The 18,301-nt window shown below is 44.8% G+C and overlaps 1 protein-coding gene across 1 annotated transcript in view; it reads right to left on the bottom strand.

Moving 5' to 3' along the window:
- The window catches only part of LOC142289817 (uncharacterized), a 257,307-nt gene that overhangs the window by 161,351 nt on the left and 77,655 nt on the right, over window positions 1-18,301 (bottom strand). The window contains exon 13 of the mRNA XM_075333745.1: window positions 14,329-14,507. Coding sequence (XP_075189860.1) covers window positions 14,329-14,507 — 179 coding nt within the window. The remainder of the gene's footprint in view (window positions 1-14,328; window positions 14,508-18,301) is intronic.

The following is an 18,301-nucleotide window of genomic DNA, read 5'->3' as shown; positions in this document are numbered from 1 at the left end:
GACCTTTTACTGTGGTCCGCCTGGCTTATCTTTTAAAAATATGGACTCTATGGGGAAGCACCATGGCTGCTGCTATATAGCATTCCAATTCATTATGTTTGTTTACACAATAGGTGATAACTTGCCATAGCTATAAAAAATCAATTTATGTAAACCGCTAATGGGAATCTGTAAGCAAGTTTTGCTATGGAATCTGAGAGCAGCAGAATGTAGAGACACTGGCAATTCAAGGAACTGTAGTAAGCAACTGCAGCACTGCCCCTGGTGACATTCTATTCCAGAAGGGGTAATAGTCGCTTCAGGGATGCAAGCGCAGCCCCAGCCTCCTGTTACATCCCAGTGGGACTCCTCTCAAACGAAATGTCTCAGCAAGTGAAATGTAAAAAAAAAAACCAATAGGGCTTACCTAGATAGGGAGAAGTGTAGGGCATTTTATAATAAAACTTACAAATTACAAAAGTGGTTAGGACATACAGATAGATATTGGAAAAGGACATTTTAGGTAGCAGACCAATCCTTTAACAGTTTATATTTTCGCCCCAATTCACTAAGACTGGCATATTGAATACCTCAATCACACGTGTGTATAAAATGCGTATGTAAAAAAAAAGCTGCTGGTGTCATTAGCGTTTTCCATAACTGTGCCATCTATGAGCCATCGATCTGCCATCAGTGTGTCAATGGTGTGCCATCTGGGTTCTTCATAGATGGATAACAAAAGAATGAAGTTACAAAGCTTCTCCTATACTTTGAAATGTTAAACATGCATAGCACACAGACAGATCATGGATGACACATGGATGCCATTCGTGTGCTGTATGTTTTTTTCACATACCCATAGACTTGTATTGGCCATTGTCATCCGTGCTGTTGGGGAAAAAAATAGACATGTTTCCATGTGGTTCACATGGACACACAATCCGTGTGAAAACACAAACATGTGAAGATCACCATGGTATCTGTGAAAAAAAAGATACCGTGTACTGGAAACACGTACCTGTAAAGGAGTTATCAAGAGACATTCCCATAACAGTAAATAAAAATATCAGAATTTTCATCTCTATTCAGTAGAGCACTGCTTCTCAAATTGTGAGTAGGGCGACACCAGTAAGATACTCACTAGTTTAGTGATGGCCAACCGTTTGAGCTCAGTGTGTCAAACGAGCATAGCTCGGGTGGCGTGTCACTTCAAGAAAAATCCATAATTTTGTGATATTTGTAGCTCTAATAACAAAAAGTTATAATTTTAATATATGTACAGTATTTATTAATAAAGCAAAATAAAAAAAATCTTTAATTACTTGTTTAGTAATGTTTTGTTGCTTAATGTTAGTGGCTAAATTTAAGGTTCAATTGAAGGTTGGTATTTCATACACTTCAAGCCCTAGCAAGCCCCTCCCTCCCCCCAGTAGTCATTATCTCCTCTCCCCCTCCCTCTCCCAGCAGTCATTATCTCCTCTCCCCCTCCTCAGCAGTCATTACCTCCTCTCTCCTAGCAGTCATTATCTCCTCTCCCCCTCCCTCCCCCCAGCAGTCATTATCCCCTCTTCCTCTCAGCAGTCATTATCTCCTCCCCCAGTCATTATCTCCTCTTTCCCAGCAGTCATTATCTCCTCTCCCTCCCCCAGCAGTCATTATCTCCTTCCCCCTCCTCCATCAGTCATTATCTCCTCTTCCTCTCAGCAATCATTATCTCCTCTCCCCTCCTCAGCAGTCATTATCTCCTCTCTCCAAGCAGTCATTATCTCCTCTCCCCCTCCCTCCCCCCAGCAGTCATTATCTCCTCTTCCTCTCAGAAGTCATTATCTCCTCCCCCAGCCATTATTTCCTCTCCCCCAGCAATCATTATGTCCTCACAAGCATTCATTGTCTCCTCTCCCCAGCAGCCATTATGTCCTTTCCCTCTCAGAAGTCATTATCTCATCTCACCTCCCCAGCAGTCATCATCTCTCCCCCAGCAGTCATTATCTCCCCTCTCCCTCCCTTTCCCTCAACAGTCATTATCTCATTTCCTCCTCCCCACAGCAGTCATCTCCTCTCCCCCAGCAGTCATTATCTCCTCTCCCCCAGCAGTCATTATCTTTTCTCCCCCTCAGTAGTCATTATCTCCTCCCACCTCCCCCCAGCAGTTAATATCTTCTCTTTCTTCCTCCCCAGTCCCCCCCACCAAAATTTTTATAAGATATCCGGAGCGCTGCCGAACAAGATTCCGACTGGCAAAAGCAGTACTCTATAAATGTGCTGCTGTGTTGACTTACTGCAGCAGAGACACTGGTGAAATGTAATGCCACCCGGCGCCCACCTGCAAGGGCGCCTGTCTTCATGCTCCACATCGGAGGGTTATGGAGAGTCGTGTTACATACTGCATGTTACATAAGCACGCTTTACTCAAGACCCTGATTAATAGGTACAGAACACAACAGTTAAATCACTGGTGGCCACATCCCGATCTATAAAACAAGCCACTGGTGATTTAACTACAACTGCCTGTGCGTCCACCACGGGTCGGTCATTTCAGAACTTTTTAGGGCCGCATATGAAGTTCTAGTTAAATCATCGGCGGCCGCCTGCCCCTGCCGCGTGTCAGCAAAAATAGCTCGGCGTGACATCTCTGAGACACATGTGATAGATTAGCCATCACTGCCCTAGTTATTTGTGAGTAGTGAGGCAGGGCTTGTACAAAAGTGCCTATACAATGTACAGATCTAATGCCTGCTTTACACGCTTCAATAAATCTTTCAATCCGTCGTCGGGGTCAAGTTGTAAGTGACGCACATCCTGCATCGTTTGTGACGTATTTGCGTGTGACACCTACGTGCGATCAAGATTGAACGAAAATATGGTGATCGCATACACGTCGTTTATTCCTCATACATTGGACGTTTTGTTGTATGAACCAAGGCAATTGTAACGTGTGACATCCCTCATACGATTTTGATGTCTGAGGCTATGTGCGCAGGTGTGCGCTCTGCACCAAAGCTTAAAAAAGGTCCGCTTCAGAGCGCAGCTGAAAAGCTGCGTTCTGAAGCGCCTCACAATGTCTGTCATTCACTAATCTCTGTCAGTCCGTCACTATCTCTGTCCCTCACTCTCTGTCCATGTCAGTCTATCCTTCTTACCCCCTCTCTCATACTCACCGATCCCCGATCACCGGCGCGGCTCTGCACGGCATTCACACTGCTCCGGCGGCTTTTACTGTTTTGAAAAAGCCGGCCTCCCATTAAACAATCTCGTATTCCCTGCTTTCCCCGCCCACCGGCGCCTATGATTGGTTACAGTGAGACACGCCCCCACGCTGAGTGACAGGTGTCACACTGCACCCAATCACAGCAGCCGGTGGGCGTGTCTATACTGTGCAGTGAAATAAATAATTAAATAATTAAAGAAACAGCGTGCGGTCCCCTCCAATTTTAAAACCAGCCAGATAAAGCCATACGGCTGAAGGCTGGTATTCTCAGGATGGGGAGCTCCACGTTATGGGGAGCCCCCCAGCCTAACAATATCAGTCAGCAGCCGCCCAGAATTGCCGCATACATTAGATGCGACAGTTCTGTACCCGGCTCTTCCCGATTTGCCCTGGTGCGTTGGCAAATCGGGGTAATAAGGAGTTATTGGCAGCCCATAGCTGCCAATAAGTCCTAGATTAATCATGTCAGGCGTCTATGAGACACCCTCCATGATTAATCTGTAAATTACAGTAAATAAACACACACACGCCCGAAAAAATCCTTTATTAGAAATAAAAAACACACACATATACCCTGGTTCACCACTTAAATCAGCCCCAAAAAGCCCTCCATGTCCGGCGTACTCCAGGATGCTCCAGCGTCGCATCCAGCGCTGCTGCATGGAGGTGACTGGAGCTGCAGCAGACACAGCCGCTCCGGTCACCTCCACACAGCAAATGAAGACAGCCGCGCGATCAGCTGAGCTGTCACTGAGGTTACCCGCTGTCACTGGATCCAGCGGTGGATGCAGCGGTGGCCGCGGGTAACCTCAGTGACAGCTCAGCTGATCGCGCTACTCACCTCAGTTGTTGCGTGGAGGTGAGAGGAGCAGCGGTGAGTAGCGCGATCAGCTGAGCTGTCACTGAGGTTACCCGCGGCCACCGCTGCATCCACCGCTGGATCCAGTGACAGCGGGTAACCTCAGTGACAGCTCAGCTGATCGCACGGCTGTCTTCATTTGCTATGTGGAGGTGACCGGAGCGGCTGTGTCTGCTGCAGCTCCGGTCACCTCCATGCAGCAGCGCTGGAAGCGACGCTGGACCATCCTGGATTACGCCGGACATGGAGGGCTTTTTGGGGCTGATTAAAGTGGTGAACCAGGGAATGTGTTTGTGTTTTTTATTTCTAATAAAGGATTTTTTCGTGTGTGTGTGTGTTTATTTACTGTAATTTACAGATTAATCATGGAGGGTGTCTCATAGACGCCTGACATGATTAATCTAGGACTTATTGGCAGCTATGGGCTGCCAATAACTCCTTATTACCCCGATTTGCCAACGCACCAGGGCAAATCGGGAAGAGCCGGGTACAGTCCCAGAACTGTCGCATCTAATGTATGCGGCAATTCTGGGCGGCTGTTGGCTGATATTGTTAGGCTGGGGGGCTCCCCATAACGTGGAGCTCCCCATCCTGAGAATACCAGCCTTCAGCCGTATGGCTTTATCTGGCTGGTTTTAAAATTGGGGGGACCGCACGCCGTTTTTTTTAATTATTTAATTATTTATTTCACTACACAGTATAGACACGCCCACCGGCTGCTGTGATTGGGTGCAGTGTGACACCTGTCACTCAGCGTGGGGGCGTGTCTCACTGCAACCAATCATAGGCGCCGGTGGGCGGGGAAAGCAGGGAATACGAGATTGTTTAATGGGCGGCCGGCTTTTTCAAAATAGTAAAAGCCGCCGGAGCAGTGTGAACGCCGTGCAGCGCCAGGGATCGGTGAGTATATGAGAGAGGGCTGCTCAATTCAGTCACTCAGGAGTTTAGCGGTCACCGGTGAGCCCTTCACTGGTGACCGCTAATCGGGACGCGACACAGACAGAGCCGCAGCATGACAATGAAGTCGGGTGAGGTTCACCCGAGTTCATTCTGACAGTGCGGCTCTGTCTGTGTCTGCTGTCATCTGCCATTCACCGCTGCTACATGGCTGTCTGTGGCTGCTGTCAGCGGCCATGTAGCAGAGCTGAATGGCAGATGACATAGTAAAAACGCATCTCTACACATTACACACGCTTGGCAAGTCAGTAAATTAAAAAAAAAAAGGTGCCCAATGCATACGTCACAGAACACATGATCTAAAGGATCGCACACAAAATTGATCAATTTAACATAGACTACTAACGCACGTGTGACAGCAAATGAACGACCTACATGCAATCTCATTCAATCGCATATGCGACCTGGGCGTGTCACATCGCATACGAGATCGCATACCTAATTGTAAGGTGTAAGGGTATGTGCGCACGTTGCTTTTTACCTGCTTTTTACCTGCTTTTTTGCTGCTTTTTCTTCTGCGCTGTTTAATGCCAAAATGGATGTGTTCTTCTATTCAAGCAAAGTCTATGGGAATTTGGGTTTCTTGTTCACACTATGTTGTTCAAAATGCTGCCTTTTTGTGGCAGAACTTTGGTCAAAAACTCAGCTTTGCAGTGCAAAACCCAAATGGCAAAAACAATTGACATGTTGCTTCTTTGAAAAGTTGAGTTTTTGACCAAAGTTCTGCCACAAAAAGGCAGCATTTTGAACAACATAGTGTGAACAAGAAACCCAAATTCCCATAGACTTTGCTTGAATAGAAGAACACATCCATTTTGGCATTAAACAGCGCAGAAGAAAAAGCAGCAAAAAAGCAGGTAAAAAGCAGGTAAAAAGCAACGTGCGCACATACCCTAAGGGTATGTGCGCACGTTGCTTTTTACCTGCTTTTTACCTGCTTTTTTGCTGCTTTTTCTTCTGCGCTGTTTAATGCCAAAATGGATGTGTTCTTCTATTCAAGCAAAGTCTATGGGAATTTGGGTTTCTTGTTCACACTATGTTGTTCAAAATGCTGCCTTTTTGTGGCAGAACTTTGGTCAAAAACTCAGCTTTTCAAAGAAGCAACATGTCAATTGTTTTTGCCATTTGGGTTTTGCACTGCAAAGCTGAGTTTTTGACCAAAGTTCTGCCACAAAAAGGCAGCATTTTGAACAACATAGTGTGAACAAGAAACCCAAATTCCCATAGACTTTGCTTGAATAGAAGAACACATCCATTTTGGCATTAAACAGCGCAGAAGAAAAAGCAGCAAAAAAGCAGGTAAAAAGCAGGTAAAAAGCAACGTGCGCACATACCCTAAAGCTACTTTTCACTAGTTTAGCATCATTATTAACTCATGTGTTTTTATATATATATATATATATATATATATATATATATATATATATATATATATATATATATATAGATATTTATTTACAGTGTCTTGAAAAAGTATTCATATCATGCGAACATTAGCACACCTTTTCACATTAAACCCACAAACGTGAATGTGTTTTATTGGGATTTTCTGTAGCAGGGAGCAAGCATTTGTGAAGTGTAAAAGAAATGATACATGGTTTTCTAAATATTTGAAAAATATAAATCTGAAAATTGTGAATTTGTACTCAGCCTCCTGTAGTCTGATACCCCTAAATAAAATTATGAGTGATTAATTGCCTCCAGAAGTCACCTAATTAGTAAATTGAGTCTATAAACACCAACATTTTGCTCATATGCACAGGCTGTAGTATTATTGCCAGGTCTGCAAACATATCTGTCTTTTCTCTACAAAAAAATCACTCCTGCAATTCTGTCAGATAATACTCAGTTTCTTCTTGAAAATGATTGCAATCACAAATTCTTTGGTATTATCTTCATTTATTTTGCTTGCAATGAAAAAACACAAAAGAGAATGAAACAAAAATCAAATCATTGATCATTTCACACAAAACTCCAAAAATGGGCCAGACAAAAGTATTGGCACCCTTAAGGCTACTTTACACACTGCGATATCGGTCCCGATATCGCTAGTGTGGGTATCCGCCCCCATCTGTTGCGCGACACGGGCATATCGCTGCCCGTGCCGCACAACATCGCCCAGAGCCGTCACACATACTTACCTGTCCGGCGACGTCGCTGTGACCGGCGAACCGCCTCCTTTCTAAGGGGGCGGTCCGTGCGGCGTCACAGCGACGTCACTGAAACGTCACTAAACCGCCGCCCAATCGCAGCGGAGGGGCGGAGATGAGTGGGACGTAACATCCCGCCCACCTCCTTCCTTCCGCATAGCGGCCGGGAGGCAGGTAGGGAGAGCTTCCTCGCTCCTGCGGCGTCACACGCAGCGATGTGTGCTGCCGCAGGAACGAGGAACAACCTCGTTACTGCTGAAGTAACGATAATTGAGAATGGACCCCCGTGTCGCCGATTAGCGATTTTGCACTGTTTTGCAACGATGCAAAATCGCTTATCGGTGTCACACGCAACGGCATCGCTAATGCGGCCGGATGTGCGTCACAAAATCCGTGACCCCAACGACTCCGCATTAGCGATGTCGCAGCGTGTAAAGCCCGCTTTAGCCAAATACTTGGTTGTATAACCTTTAGCCAAAATAACTGCGAACAACCGCTTCCGGTAACCATCAATGAGTTTCTTACAATGCTCTGCTGGAATTTTAGACCATTCTTCTTTGGCAAACTGCTCCAGGTCCCTGAGATTTGAAGGGTGCCTTCTCCAAACCGCTATTTTGAGATCTCTCCACAGGTGTTCCTTTGGGATTCAGGTCTGAACTCATTGCTCGCCACTTTAGTAGTCTCCAGTGCTTTCTATCAAACCATTTTCTAGTGCTTTTTGAAGTGTGTTTTGGGTCATTGTCCTGCTGGAAGACCCATGACCTCTGATGAAGACCCAGCTTTCTCACACTGGGCCCTACATTATGCTGCAAAATTTGTTGGTAGTCTTCAGACTTCATAATGCCATGCACACGGTCAAGCAGTCCAGTGCCAGAGGCAGCAAAGCAACCGCAAAACATCGGGGAACCTCCGCCATGTTTGACTGTAGGGACCGTGTTCTTTTCTTTGAATGTCTCTTTTTTATCCGGTAAACTCTATGTTGATGGCTTTTCCCAAAAAGCTCTACTTTTGTCTCATCTGACCAGAGAACATTCTTCCAAAACATTTTAGGCTTTCTCAGGTACGTTTTGGCAAACTCCAGCCTGGCTTTTTTAAGTCTCAGGGTAAGGAGTGGGGTCTTCCTGGGTATCCTACCATACAGTCCCTTTTCATTCAGACGCCGATGGATAGTACGGGTTGACACTGTTGTACCCTCGGACTGCAGGGCAGCTTGAACTTGTTTGGATGTTAGTCGAGGTTCTTTATCCACCATCCGCACAATCTTGCGTTGAAATCTCTCGTCAATTTTTCTTTTCCTTCCACATCTAGGGAGGTTAGCCACAGTGCCATGGGCTTTAAACTTCTTGATGACACTGCGCACCGTAGACACAGGAACTTTCAGGTCTTTGAAAGTGGACTTGTAGCCTTGAGATTGCTCATGCTTCCTCACAATTTGGATTCTCAAGTCCTCAGACAGTTCTTTGGTCTTCTTTCTTTTCTCCATGCTCAATGTGGTACACACAAGGACACAGGACAAAGGTTGAGTCAACTTTAATCCATGTCAACTGGCTGCAAGTGTGATTTAGTTATTGCCAACACCTGTTAGGTGCCACAGGTAAGTTACAGGTGCTGTTAATTACACAAATTAGAGAAGCATCACATGATTTTTCAAACAGTGCCAATACTTTTGTCCACCCCCTTTTTTATGTTTGGTGTGGAATTACCGTATTTTTCGCTTTATAAGACGCACTTTTGTTCCCCCAAATTTTGGGGGGGAAGTAGGGGGTGCGCCTTATAAACCGAATATATGGATTATATACTGCAGGGTCCAGGGGAGGTGGGGGCTGCTCTGGAGCGGTGCTGGGGGCTGCTGGGGGAGACAGGACAGTGTTGCAGAAGGTAAGGAAAAAGTTTATTTTACTAAAAGCAGCAGCATGGGGCCGTGTGTGCCATCCGCAGGGGGCCGTGTGTGCCATCCGCAGGGGGCCGTGTGTGCCATCCGCAGGGGGCCGTGTGTGCCATCCGCAGGGGGCAGTGTGTGCCATCCGCAGGGGGCCGTGTGTGCCATCCGCAGGGGGCCGTGTGTGCCATCCGCAGGGGGCCGTGTGTGCCATCCACAGGGGGCCGTGTGTGCCATCCACAGGGGGCCGTGGGTGCCAGCCACAGGGGACCGTGGGTGCCAGCCACAGGGGGCAGTGTGTGCCAGCCACAGGGGACCGTGTGTGCCAGCCACGGGGGCCGTGTGTGCCAGCCACGGGGGGCTATATTCAATATAAGGTGGCCATATCCAGATTAAGGGGGCTAATTTTAGGATGGGGGGCTATGAGGGACATATACTCTATATGATTTGTTAGACGGACACTGGCATTATAAGACGGACCCCATTTATTAAAATAAATTCTCTATTCCTTCACCAAATTTGGGGGTGCGTCTTATAATCCGGTGTGTCTTATGAAGCGAAAAATACGGTATATCCAATTTGGCTTTAAGACAAATTAAATGAAGATAATAACACCAAAGAATTTGTGATTGCAATCATTTTCAAGAAGAAACTGGGTATTATCTGACAGAATTGCAGGGGTGCCAATACTTTTGGCCAGCACTGTATATATATATATATATATATATATATATATATTATATATTTAAATTTTCTGTGCATGATAATCCGTTTCTAAATAATACAATCACTAAATAATGCCAAATTTAAGTGTAGGGACTCTCATGACAGTGAGGACCTTGGACGTGGGTTACGAACTTGTGAAATTTGGCCAGAATAATAACCAATAGTTCATATATATTATATATATTTTAATATATTTTTATGTAGGGTGCATCTAAGGGGTACTTTGCACGCTGCGACATCGCTAGCCGATGCTGCGATGCCGAGCGCGATAGTCCCTGCCCCCGTCGCAGCTGTGATATCCTTGTGATAGCTGCCGTAGCGAACATTATCGCTACGGCAGCTTCACATGGACTCACCTGTCCTGGGACGTCGCTCTGGCCGGCGACCCGCCTCCTTATTAAGCGGGCGGGTCGTATGGCGTCACTGCGACGTCACACGGCAGGCGGCCAATAGGAGCGGAGGGGCGGCGATGAGCAGGATGTAAACATCCCGCCCACCTTCTCCCTTCCTCATATCCTACGGGAGCCGCGGTGACGCCGGTAGGAGATGTTCCTCGCTCCTGCGGCTTCACACACAGCGATGTGTGCTGCTGCTGGAGCGAGGAACAACATCGGACCATCGCGTCAGCCTAATTATGGATTACGCCGACGCTACACCGATGATACGATTACGACGCTTTTGCGCTCGTTAATCGTATCATCTAGGCTTTACACACTACGATGTCGCCTGCGATGCCGGATGTACGTCACTTTCAATTGGACCCCACCGACATCGCACCTGCGATGTCGTAGTGTGCAAAGTACCCTTAAGCCCACTAAAGTTGATCTTGTAAACTAGGCTGGGACGCCCGCCTAAAGTTATTACAGTATAGGTAAATCCAGCGATTCACAGGTGTGTCCTCTCAGTTTGGAGTTGTTCACATTTACACTACACTTCAAAAGTTTGGGGTCACCCAGACAATTTTGTCTTTTCCATGAAAAATCATACTTTTATTTATCAAATGAGTTGCATAATGAATATAGTCCAGACATTGACTAGGTTAGAAATAATGATTTTTACTTGAAATAATAACTTTCTCCTTCAAACTTTGGTTTCGTCACAGAATGCTCCTTTGCAGCAATTCCAGCTTTGCAGACCTTTGGCATTCTAGCGGTTAATTTGCTGAGGTAATCTGGAAATATTTCACCCCATGCTTCCAGAAGCCCGTCCCACAAGTTAGATTGGCCTGATGGGCACTTTTTGCGTACCATATGGTCAAGCTGCTCCCACTACAGCTCAATAGGGTTGAGATCTGGTGACTGGGCTGGCCACTCCATTACAGATAGAATACCAGATGCCTGCTTCTTCTCTAAATAGTTCATGCCTAATTTGGAAAGGTGCTTTGGGTCATTGTCCTATTGTAGGATGAAATTGGCTCCAATCAAGCGCTGTCCACAAGGTATTGCATGGCGTTGCAAAATGGAGTGATATCAAAATTCCTTTTACCTTGTACAAATCTCCCACTTTACCAGCACCAAAGCAACCCCTAGACCATGACATTACCTCCACCATGCTTGACAGAAGGCATCTGGCTTTCTTCCAGTATCTTTTCAGTAATTCTGCGTCTCACAAATGTTCTTCTGTGTGATCCAAACACCTCAAACTTTGATTCGTCTGTCCATAACACTTTTTTCCAATCTTCCTCTGTCCAATGTCTGTGTTCGTTTGCCCATATTAATTTTTTCCTTTTATTAGCCAGTCTCAGATATGGCTTTTTATTTGCCACTCTGCCCTGAAGGCTAGCATCCTGAAGTCGCCTCTTCACTGTAGATGTTGACACTGGCATTTTGCGGGTACTATTTAATGAAGCTGCCAGTTGAGGACCTGTGTGGCGTTGATTTCTCAAACTAGAGACTCTAATGTACTTGTCTTGTTGCTCAGTTGTGCAGTGGGGCCTCCCACTTCTTTTTCTACTCTGATTAGAGCCTGTTTGTGCTCTCCTCTGAAGGGAGTAGTACACACAGTTCTTCAGTTTCTTGGCAATTTTCTTGCATGGAATATCCTTCATTTCTAAGAACAAGAATAGACTGTGGAGTTTCACATGAAAGTTCTCTTTTTCTGGCCATTTTGAGAGTTTAATAGAACCAACAAATTTTCAACTAGCTCAAAGGAAGGTCAGTTTTATAGCTTCTCTAATCAGCAAAACTGTTTTCAACTGTGCTAACATACTTGCACAAGGGTTTTCAAGGGATTTCTAAACATCCATTAGCCTTCTAACACAGACAGCAAACATAATGTACCATTAGAACACTGGAGTGGTGGTTGTTGAAAATGGGCCTCTATACACCTATGTAGATATTGCATTAAAAAACAGACGTTTGAAGCCAGAATAGTCATTTACCACATTAACAATATATAGAGTGTATTTCTATTTAATGTAATGTTAGCTTTATTGAAAAAAATGTGCTTTTCTTTCAAAAATAAGGAAATATCTAAGTGACTCTAAACTTTTGAACTGTCTGTTCTCCATTTGACCCAGATCGTCAAGAAGACTTCTTCCATCCACAATACGTTTTTACAGAATGCATAGCCCAGACATTTTTTGGCTCACTACTTTTCAAGCATCCTCCATTCTTTTCCCCTCTTGCACAAATCAAATAGTGCTATAACCTGTAACAGTGCCCTGCACAATAATAGTCAGTCTATGTTTCTCCACCCAGTAAGGGTAAGTTCACAAAAGCGTATTTTCAGTCCAAGTACTGCATGTAATAAAATGGACGGCACCAAGACAAATATTATTCAATGGGGCAGTGCAGATATACGATTTTTTTCACTTTCCGCATCTGTGTACAAAAAAAAAATTGCAGCATGCTCTGGTTTCTTCCGTGTGTCGTATGAAACTCACCAATTCAAGTCTGTAATGTGCAAAAAAAACCCAAAAACAGATGCCATATGGAACCATTGTATAGCACTTGTTTATTTACGGATACATTGCAAATTGCAAATGCTTTTGTAAACTATCAATAACCGTTAAGGTTAAACAAAATGGATTGCATACAGATGACAAGTGAGAAAAAGATTGGCAGAGTTATTGAAACGCTGACGATTTTTTTTATACACTCATGTGAACTTAGGCTAATAATGCACCTTTTTTTCCCCACGGATTAACAGTGGCTTTTTCTGTCTCTACACAATAAGAACGACCTCACCTAGTAAAATTCCCCCTCTGGGCTCCTTATAATGCTCTTCTGTGCTTCCAGATATGAACAATTCCCCTCCATTATATATCCACATAGTAGTAACAGACCCTATGTGCCCCTAATTAGTAATAGAGCCCGAGTGTGCTTCTACACAGTAAAAGTGAAAATGTTTTGGTACCGTGTTAGCCAGTTGAAAAATTATTGAATGTTCTCAGTGAGAGGAACAAAATTATAATCTAGTGATACCTTTTAATGGCTAACTAAAATAAAATAAAGGGATGTTACAAAGCAAGCTTTCGAGACATCTCAGGTCCCTTCATCAGGCATGGTATGACAAAATATCTGAAGAAACACAAATATATGCACAAACAGAGCAGAGGGATGGCATAATAAAAGACATTTAAATAAACAAACACTGAGCTTAGAAAGTGAATCCTTAATTAGCTTTGATTAGTGGTGTGAGAGTTTTATTATCCCAATATCCATGTAGGATCAGAGGTCTGGTGAGTCTCTGGAATAAACTCCTTAGATTTTGTAATGGGCCATGGATGTTGGGACAATAAAACTCACACCACTAATCAAAGCTAATTAAGGATTCACTTTCTAAGCTCAGTGTTTGTTTATTTAAATGTCTTTTATTATGCCATCCATGCCATCCCTCTGCTCTGTTTGTGCATATATTTGTATTTCTTCAGATATTTTCTCATACCATGCCTGATGAAGGGACCTGAGATGTCTTGAAAGCTTGCTTTGTAACGTCACTTTATTTTATTCTAGTTAGCCATTAAAAGGTATCACAAGATTATAATTTTGTTCCTCTCACTTAGAACATTCAATAATTGCACAGTAAAAAAAATACCACTATGAACATATTCATCATAATAGCAGCTGTTGTGCTCAAATATAGTCACGTTGTCTCATTGTGTCTCCACATAGTAGTGAAGCCTCCTTTGCATCCTCATAGTAATAGTGCCCCATATTGCATCCTCTAGCCTTCTCCCAACCCCAAGCATTGGTTGCAGCAATATAAATTAACAAAAAAATTAAAAAAAACTCACCTAACTGCTTCAATGAGGAGTGGTGACCTACTCCTTCTTCTGGCTGCAAACTGCAGCTCCGCACAGTTGGTGTGATAAAATTATGTACACACACATGCCACACACACACGCACACACACACATCCCCTTTGTGAATTTCACTGAAGTGCTGAAGTGTTGCCTTTTGTGTTTTTACATGAAAATATTGCTTGTCGTGCATTTTCTCTATATGCTGTACTGCTTTCAGCAAGTTTCAGCTTAAAATTTTTTCATTTCTTTCTAAATTACCATACACACAACTTACCTACTTAAAATACCTTTTTAAACATAATGGGTAAATATATTTAAACTTGCCTGAGTAGGAGGCAGGAGTCGAACCAAGAGAGAACAGCATGGAAAAGCAGGATACTTAAGTAAATCAGGAGGTGCAAGCGTTTGGAGTTTTTTGTTGGGTACACCTGTTCTGAGCTTTAGTTGAAATCCTCCGACATTAAGCCTTCCATCATTATTGAAAAGGCGAAGCATGCAGTTTCCTAGAGAAGACATGGAAGTTATTATACATTTAGATTACAGGTTTTGTAAGCCTAGGGTCACACAACCGTAGATTCTGGTTGAATATGCTACTGACACTTCAATCAAATTCTGAGGAGAGGATGGAGAACAAAATGTCTCCGTCTTCTCCATTGTGTGAGTCGGCGGATATCGGATTGCATTTAGATGTCATCCGAGTGCAGCCCGATGTTTTCCCCCACCAATGGGCGAGTCTCAACCCACTGACTTGTCAAATCACAGCATGCTGCAATTTTTTCTCATGCTGAATCTGTTTGAGAAAAACATTCATCAGCAAAGCACACTGAATAACAATGGTCCAAGTGCTTTCTGATAAAAAATTGGATTGCACTCATCAGATTAATATGGTGGTGTGAGTAAGCCCTAACAATGATATTCTGGTCTGATGGAAAGGCAAGGAAAGAGAGGTAAAGTGTTCAAAGATATTATCACAAGTAATAAAGTCAGGTCACAATGAAAAAACAGTAATGAATTGTAAACACATATAACGAAATCATTACACTTTTCACTTTCTAAATTAAAGGGAACCTGTCAGCAGAAATTTCGCCCAAAACCTAAAAGATTCCCCCTCTGCAGCTCCTAGGCTGCATTCTAGAAAGGTCCCTGTTATTATTGTGCCCCATGTGAGACCAAAATAAAGACTTTATAAAGTGGTACCTTTTTGTATGCAGATTCTGTAAATGTGACACGGGGGCGGGCTGCCTGATGGCCGTTAGTCTGCCTCCTGCCGCTTTAGGCCATCCCCCATCGCTGATTTCCATAGCTGTGGACGCCGCCCAGTGCTCCACAGGTCCCAGCGCATGCCCAGTGCTCATCTCTCGTGGATGAGCACTGTGCCCAGTGTCACTGCTGGTGACGTGCGCGCAGGCTTTAGATTATGGGCGGTGCTGTGATGTTTATTACCAAGCAACCGCCCATAATTGCGGGACCGTGCTTTCCCCCTCGGTGTCCTTCGTTCTGCGCAAGCGTGGTGCTGCTGACCCCACGTCACCTCCTTCTATCTATTTCCTGCCTCAGGGCAAGATGGGAAGGAGGTGACGTGGGGTCAGCAGCACCGCGCTTGCGCAGAACGAAGGACGCCGAGGGGGAAAGCGCGGTCCCGCGATTATGGGCGGTTGCTTGGTAATAAACATCACAGCACCGCCCATAATCTAAAGCCTGCGCGCACGTCACCAGCGGTGACACTGGGCACAGTGCTCATCCACGAGAGATGAGCACTGGGCATGCGCAGGGACCTGTGGAGCACTGGGCGGCGTCCACAGCTATGGAAATCAGCGATAGGGGATGGCCTAAAGCGGCAGGAGGCAGACTAACGGCCATCAGGCAGCCCGCCCCCGTGTCACATTTACAGAATCTGCATACAAAAAGGTACCACTTTATAAAGTCTTTATTTTGGTCTCACATGGGGCACAATAATAACGGACCTTTCTAGAATGCAGCCTAGGAGCTGCAGAGGGGGAATCTTTTAGGTTTTGGGCGAAATTTCTGCTGACAGGTTCCCTTTAATGCAATACCGCATGCATTTTGATGCAGTTTCGGTGGGTTTTTTTTGCTAGGAGATGCAGATTTGGTGCAGAAATGTCTACACCCAAATACTTAATGTGCACAGATTGCCTAATCCAGTAATCTAGCATTGAGTTCAATGACTTCACCTGAGGTGAGGTCGCTCAGTTCAATGAGTTCACCAGTGGTCAGTTCACCTGAGATCACAGCTGTGGTACCGTGAAAATCTCCAGCTGTGACCTCAGGTGAACTCCATGACATCACCACTCACAGCTGTAACTCAGTAAGTGTGTCCCTGATACCAGAGTGCAAAGTCACATTTTCTAATGTGACCGCGCACTGTGACCTATACAGGAAAGCCCTTTTTTTTTTTAGTTATTTAAATAAATAATAAAAAAAAATATGCAGGGCTCCCGCTGCATTTTCTATTGCTAGCTAAGGGTAATCCAAGCAGCTACTGGCTGCTAACCCCCACTGCTTGGTGTTACCTTCACTAGCAATGGAAAATCCAGGGAAGCCTTTTTTTTTTTTTTATACGTTTTTTGGCCAAAAAAAACGAAAAAAAAATGACGTGGGCTTCGCCATATTTTTGTATGCTAGACAGGTACAGCAGGCAGGTACGTGCTACCCCCAACCCCCAACTGCCTATTTGTACCCAGCTGGGAACAAAAAAATATAGGGAAGCCCATTTTTTAATTATTTCATGAATTTCATGAAATAATTAAAAAAAAAAACGACATGGGCTTTGCCCAATTTTTGTATCTAGCCAGGTACAACTAGGCAGCTGGGGATTGGAATCCACAGAGCAGGGTGGCCCAAGCTTTCTGCCCCCCCCGCTGCGAATTGCAGTCAGCAGCCACCCCAGAATATGGCGCTTTCATAGAAGCACCATCTTCTGGTGCTGTATCCAATTCTTCCAGCAGCCGGGTGGCACGCTGGGTAATAAGGGGTTAATACCAGCTTTGTTTTACTAGCTTGTATTAAGCCAGAGATTCTTAATGTCAGTCAAGTATGACCCATCCATTAAGAATCTCCAATAAAGGGTTAAAAAAAAGACACCACACAGAGAAAAAATACTTTATTAGAAAAAAATACACAGACACTTTATTAGAAATAAATACACAGACACACTCATGGACTCCATGTTTATTACCCCCTCTCACCCCTCCATGATCCTGGTCTTCTGTCTTCTTTCTCCTTCAACCCATTCAGCTCTGCTATATCAAACAGCATGAGATGGGAGGAAGAATGCTGCTGCTCCCCGTGCAGTCTAATCACTCAATGAGTGAGCAGAAGCTGCAGGTTGGTAAGCGGTCACGTCACCGCTGCCACCGTTGCCATAGTAACCTGACAAGCGGGTTACTATAGCAATGGTAATCTCCGATCACCTGATTCCTGGCGCCGCTATTCATTAGCGGCTGTGGCAGCTAATCCCTGCATATGGGTTGACTCTGTAAAGAACGCCGACATGCAGGGATGGGGAGCCGACCATGTGCCCGAGCATCTCGCCGGTATACAGCACTCGCCGAATATACCGAGTACTGAGATGCATGTCATAGTCATGTGACTAATCAGTAGCCAATGACATAATACAACATTCACATGTAACTGGTCACATGATATGACGTCACGGAAGGTCCTTTGGTTACTGGGCGGCACAGCGATGATCAGACTCGGAAGGGGAAGCGGCGGGAGACAGGGCCTGCAGAACGCATCGCAGGACCTGTAAGTATAATGACAATGTTTATTATTAACTGTATTCTTTATTTTACAGCCCCCAAAGCCCCATTCCATAACTGTAAAGTCCAACTTCGGTGTTCGGACGCAAGTTCACGTTATATCAGGACCCAAACGCGAACTTTACAAAATGTTCGAGTGAGTCTCCTGAACACCGAACATAGGGGGGTTCGCCCATCTCTATGTCATACACACTCGCCAGTCCCGCGCATGCGCACTACTACAATACTTTGATATGCTCTGCTCAGGGCAGATCAAAGTGCGCCTGCGCAGGACCTCAATGCCGGCAAGTGTGAATGATGTCAGACGCGTCATGCACTGTGGCTTCAGAAGGACGACAGAGGCGGTGACAAAGATAGCCGAAAGAGACGATGCCAGAACCTGAGGACGAAGACGCCCATTTGACCCAACTCCACCACAGCGCCCTGTTTAGGTGAGTATTATAAAGTGTTTTTTTTATGTTTTACACAAAAGTGATACCTTTTTAAAACCACGCCCCTCAAATTACTTAATACTG

The sequence above is a fragment of the Anomaloglossus baeobatrachus genome, chromosome 2 (assembly GCF_048569485.1).
Source record: "Anomaloglossus baeobatrachus isolate aAnoBae1 chromosome 2, aAnoBae1.hap1, whole genome shotgun sequence".
In the NCBI taxonomy this organism is placed as follows: Eukaryota; Metazoa; Chordata; class Amphibia; order Anura; family Aromobatidae; genus Anomaloglossus; species Anomaloglossus baeobatrachus.
Note: the sequence above shows the minus strand (reverse complement) of the source record. Positions and strands in the feature narration are given on the sequence as shown.